This window comes from Candoia aspera, chromosome 2 (assembly GCF_035149785.1).
Source record: "Candoia aspera isolate rCanAsp1 chromosome 2, rCanAsp1.hap2, whole genome shotgun sequence".
NCBI classification, from domain to species: domain Eukaryota; kingdom Metazoa; phylum Chordata; class Lepidosauria; order Squamata; family Boidae; genus Candoia; species Candoia aspera.
Genome location: NC_086154.1, coordinates 207665715 through 207671714, shown reverse-complemented (window position 1 = coordinate 207671714; position 6000 = coordinate 207665715). Strand labels below are relative to the sequence as shown.

General features: G+C 39.5%; 1 protein-coding gene across 1 annotated transcript in view; it reads left to right on the top strand.

Moving 5' to 3' along the window:
• The first annotated feature begins 413 nt into the window (after window positions 1–413).
• Window positions 414–6000, top strand: part of SPTLC1 (serine palmitoyltransferase long chain base subunit 1) — a 39137-nt gene continuing 33550 nt past the window's right edge. Inside the window, exons 1-3 of the mRNA XM_063295256.1 lie at window positions 414–506; window positions 2768–2875; window positions 4868–4962. Coding sequence (XP_063151326.1) covers window positions 444–506; window positions 2768–2875; window positions 4868–4962 — 266 coding nt within the window. The 5' untranslated portion in view covers window positions 414–443. The remainder of the gene's footprint in view (window positions 507–2767; window positions 2876–4867; window positions 4963–6000) is intronic.

The window sequence follows — 6000 nt, the reverse complement described above, 5'->3', positions numbered from 1 at the left end:
CAACGACTCTGGGCCGCTGACTTAATAAGTGTTGTCTGGGGAGGAGAACCTGGGAAATCCCATTAGAGTAGAGTAAGAAATCACCAATGCTAGCAGCGGGAACACATTCCTAAGCCTCGTTGCTCTGTTTTCAGGCTAGAGTATGGAAAAATCGCTCCTCCCTTGCTAGAAAACCCGGATTAGAACAGTTCATATCCTCACCATCGCGCCCTAGCCGTGTTTAATCCAAGGAAACCTCGATGGACATCCACACTCATCGCATTCCACTAAAACTCAGAACGCCCGCCTCTTTCGGCTCTCGCTGCTTTAGAGAAAAGAAAAAAAAAAGCAGACGGGAAAGACCTGCTCCACCCATCTCCGCCTGCTCTGTCAGCGCTCTTCCCCCTGCTCCTATCCACGCTCGGTGACGTACCTCCACTCGTACCCGGAAGGAGCTCAGGACGATGGCGGCGGAGGCTGTGGGGCAGCAGTGGGTGTTGGTGGAGATGGTCCAGGCCTTCTATGAGGTAAGGGCCAAGAGGCTGGGCTTGGATGGGCTCCACTGAGGGTTTGGGAACATCGCCTCCAGCCCACCCCCCACCCCCGCCTCAAGCGTGGTGGGGGAGTCCGAGACCTCAGGCGGAATTGCCTGTCACCTTCCTCCCCCATAAGGGCTGTGGTTGAAAAAGGCTCCGGACGGGAAGGGGAAGGGGAAGGGAAGGTCGAGTTCTCTTGAGGACGGCGGGAATAGGAAGAAGGACTTGGGCTGGGAGGCGAAGGAATCGTCGTGTTGGTTTAGGTATGGCTTGGGGATGTATTGTAGATATTCTCTATACTTACGTGACCTCAACCAATGAAGCGAACAGGATAATTTATTTGTCTACTTACTTCAGTTGGTGTTCGGTGTTATCCGTTTCTGGGATTAGATCTTGAAAAGGCTTTAGAAGTTTTACTTTTTCTCGTCTGTCCCTCCAAGATAGCTCCCCCTCCCCCATTTCTTTATGTTTTTATTTTTGACTCTGAAGGAAGAGACTCTTACCCACTGTTTGCCCAAGTTTAAAGATGCTCTACCGATATCTGTCCATTCCAAATGCATCTTGTCATCTTGGCTTTAGATCAGGCGAGGATGGGTTTTTTTGTTTGTTGTAGGTGTTGCTGAAGAATTATTAACTATGTGGTTATGTAGAATAAATGAATTCTGGGTATCTCCCTACATCCATTCTTACTGAAATGCCACAACAGTTATAAGTATTAACTTAACATTATTTTGAAAATTCTTGTCCAATTTTGCACAGAATTTAAATCTCTCTGAATTTTTAAATGGATATGTTATTAAACATCTCTTAGAATAAAAAATGCCAAAACAATAATTAATACTGTAATGATCAGGATGCTTCCTAGAAAAAAATCAGCCTGTTCCACTTAATCAAAGGGATATTAAATACTTCCATATTTATTTGTGAGGCTGACTTAACATCCTGAATTTTAAAGTTTGTGGACCATATTAACTCTGACTGACCCATGTCCTAATGTTGAAAGTTTATTTAAAAGTTAGGTTTAGAAGCTTGTACCAGAAGAAACGGTCATGGAATATGCAGTTGGCAAGGACACAAACTTGCCTTAAATTGCTAATAGTATAATTCTACAGGGTGGATTGTGATATAGTAGTCAACATATTCGACTAGAAACACAGAAACCTAGAGTTATGTCATCCTCATCCATGGATGCTCCCTAGATGATTTTCGACCAGTCATTCATTCTAGGCCCCATCTACCTCATAGAGGTGTTATTTTGGAGAAAAGTGGAGGGGAGACTGCTATGTATATCTCCTTCAGTTCTTGGAGGAAAGATAGAAAATAAATTAACACATGGACACAAACACACTTCCATATATACACACACATGCATATAGGCACAAATAGAAATATTATCATACACAATACACACATGAACATATATAGTGCCAGTCCCCATAGACCTGGAATTCAAAGCAGGTTGGTTGTTGGGATGAGGTGTCTTGTTCTGAATGTAAAACTATTCCAGAAACATGACCATATGATTTGTAGCTATAAACGTATGCTTCACAAAACTGGTACAAGTATTGTTGGCTGAGTGAGAAACTTGACTTTTTGATCTATGCTTTAGGACTGGAGATGTACACTTGTTTAGTCTCACAAAGTAAGTATAGTATGAATTCACTTAATGCTGGTCAGCACAGTCTTGCATGAATTAAAAATGTGAATACATTTGAAATGTATACATTTCTCTACTGTGATTTTGGAGATTTCTCTACTCATTTTGCATGAGAGGACAGAGATCAGAAAAGATACTGTGTGCACACAATGGGCATTCATTCACAAACTTAAAATTGTTTTCTAACCTAAAACAGTTAAGCATTCAGTACTGAAGACTTGGCAGAGGCTTGGAATAAAATGGAGTTTTAATTGTGTTGCTTAGCATTTTAGTTCATATTAGTTTTATCAGCCTCAAATTAGAGTTCCAGCTGTGGGCAGCTTGATTTGTAGTTTCAAAGCTGTAGAAATTTCTGCATCACAGTAAGGCATGCATAAAAATATATGCAATCTCTTTTCAGTATCTCTTATGAAATACTTTTTAATCAGATCATATTCGGTCTCCAAAAGTCATTCTTGCACAATCATAATAGTTGTGTTTTAAATAGAGCTTAATCACTGCAGAAATTGTGTGCTTGTAATGTGGACTTTTTGAAATAACTTAGGTTATTCATTGTTCATTAATTATTTCTCCTATCTTTTTGTTTAATTTCTAGGCTCCAACTTACCACCTTATTTTAGAAGGTATTCTGATCCTATGGATAATCAGGCTGCTTTTCTCTAAAACTTACAAGCTTCAAGAGCGATCTGATCTTACACCTAAGGTCTGAGTTCTAAAACACTCTCTCTCCCTTTCTTTCTTATTCTCTCTCTCTCTCTCTCTCTCTCTCTCTATATATATATATATATATATATATATATACACACACACACATACATACATACACACACACACACACACACAGTGTGTGTGTGTGTGTGCATTTGCTATAACAGAAAACAGATTTAGGCATTGCTGCAGCGGAAGTTGGATTTTTGGGTAGCCAGCTGAGGTCAAGTGAGCTTTCCATCCTTCCAAGGTCAGTAAAATGAGTACCCAGCTTCCTGGGGAAGGTGATGACTGGGGAAGGCAATGGCAAACCACCCCGATATAGTCTGCCAAGAAAACATCGCGAAAGCGGCATCTGCCCAAACAGACATGACTTTGTGCTTACACAGGGACCTTTCACCTTTTTGTGCTTTCATAGCTGTTGTGTTTCTCAAATAGGGGTACTTCAAAGCATGAAAGTTGTAACTTTGGCAACTCCTTCATAAATATGTCTTGATAGCATGGTGTTGCCCTACATAGCTGCTGTTTTACAGGTAAAGCTGTGCTTGGTTTAAGGAGTTGCCAACAGATGCTACATGCATGGCCAAGCATTGTCTAAAACACCTTTTTGAATTAAAAACAAAGGAAGGACATGAGCCAGATGTAATTTGGCAATTACATCTGGCTCATGTCCTTTTTTTGTTTTTAATTCCAGTGTTTAAACAAATATAATTCTGTTTTGCAACAACATACTAACCCCTCCAGGCCATGCCAGAATGATTCAACAGCACAGCTGATAATGTTCTAAACAAACACACATTAGGGCTGCAACCCCACCTAGCTCAAGGAGGATGCTGTCAGGTTAGCTCATCAACTCTAACCAAGAGGGTGGTCTCAGAGAGGTGGGCATTTTGAACTTTCCCCTCACTGCCAACCATCTTGAAAAATAGAGTTATCTCTGAGCCCACCCACTCCACGTCATTACCTGCATTATTATAGAACCTTATACAGGAATTCTAAAAGAAGGGGCTGGTGTATCACCCTCAGAATTCCAAGAGCTACAGCTGCAAATGTAATCCGGGGAGGGTTGTCTGTTCGAGTTACAGGTGGCAGAAACTCCCTTTATTGAATTCCAGCAATGACATGGAACAAGGATGCATGTCCATTGTCATTTCTGCTGTCATAAAAGTAGTACCTGCCCAGCATTGTCTTTCACAATCTGCTGGACCAGAAGAACAGCAGCTGGCCAACACATCCTCCAAAAAGACTTCTCATCCTGGCACACTACCCAGATATAAGTAACTCCAAAGAAAAGGACTTTTGCTGCAGTTGCTTCAGGAAGCCCTGGGGATGTAAGAAACAGAGATGCATATCTATCATTGACTAGTGCCTAGTATCTCAGCACCTAATACAGAATTATCTCCTTTTACTTTATAATTATTGATTTTATACTTTCTAGGCATAGTTGGGTTTTAATGTTTCAGTTGCTATTTTACAGTTTTTATGCTGTTTCTTATGCTGATCAAAGACTGTTGTATAAGAAATTTAATTCAATTCAAAAGCATACTAGCTGGTTAATCAACAACTTACAAATGTGTACTAAAGTTGTATAAAAGCTGTAGTTCAAAAAAGTATTGTAAATGATACAGCAACCAATTAGTATTCCTAATATTTTTAGGAAAACTATGAATTATGAAAAGGAGAACTTGATTTAAGGGAATGGTATAAAACTACCTTTAGTAGATTTTAAATGAAGGTGATTTCAATCTGGTTAGCTTAATCTCTTGCTTTAATTTCTTTTTTACCACATAGTGTATAAATTTTGGCATCTGCTTAGACCCCATTTTTCATTCCTTTCATAATACATTAAGGTTAAGGTGTTGTTACAAAGGAAAATTAGAGGAGGGACTGCTATATATGCCATGTTGAGCTCTGGAGAAAAGGCAGGATATATTGTATATATATTGAATAAATATATTGCTCAGTATTCTGTCTCTGTTTGCTACAGGAAAAGGAAGAGTTGATTGAAGAATGGCAGCCAGAACCACTTGTTCCTCCTGTACCAAACGACCATCCAGCACTGAACTACAATATTGTTTCAGGGTAAATTTGGATTATCATAATTTCATATTAGATTTACAGCCCAGTTTTTTGCATGTTTAGATGAAATATAATGGCATTCCAAAGTATATGCTTCTAGCAGATGTATTTAGGATTGTGACCTTGATCACTTTCTAGGGTAATTATGGATTGTTATCTTACAAATTTCAAGAACTGGGTTTCAGCACAGATTTAAACTCTAATATAGAACTGAGTTGTGAAATATGTCAAGTAAGCACAGTAAGTTACTTCATTTGCATCACTCTGCTTTGCAGATAAAATATGGATGCCTGATCCTTAGAGGTGCTCGTGAAATGAGAAATTTGTTTCCTTGGAACTTAAAATGAACAGACTGGCTCAGAAGTTCAGCTAAACTGTTCTAGGTAGCCTGTGTTGGTCAAACCAAAGCCAAGTACTTTTTGGTTGTTCCAAATGTTGACTAAAAAGCATCTTGGAGGGACCCACAGGGAAAGTAAGGCCACACTGATATGCCCCACCAATCTCTCCAATTGGTTATTCACATGCTTAGCCCAAGGAAGGAGGCAATGGAAAACCACTTCTGAAAAACCTTGCCAAGAAAAGTGCAGGAACTTGTCCATGCAGTCTCAGAATTGGACATGATTGAACAGATTAGAAAAGAATTGTTAATTTACTCAAACATTATTAGCACTAGTAACCCCAGATTTACTTAATTTGTTAAATGTTTCAGTAATTATCAACAGGCATAATCCATTCAAAGGGTATTAAATCTCAGAATACGGAACCTAAGACAGATACTCATGGATGTTTGGTATTTTCTACTCCACACTTATTTCAACAGTTCCCTGTTGGTTTGGTGGAAGAGCTTGTACTTTGCCTGCAGGACATCTCAGATTCAAAATTTAGCACATAGCGCTAGAAAAACTGGCTGCAATCCTGGCAAGATGCTGCCAGTCAACGTAGGCTGTATTGGACCAGATGGATCAGCAGTCTGACTGTGGTAGCTTCCTGTTTTACTAATGCAGAAAATGGAAAATCTATTTACAGTAACATTAAAAAGGA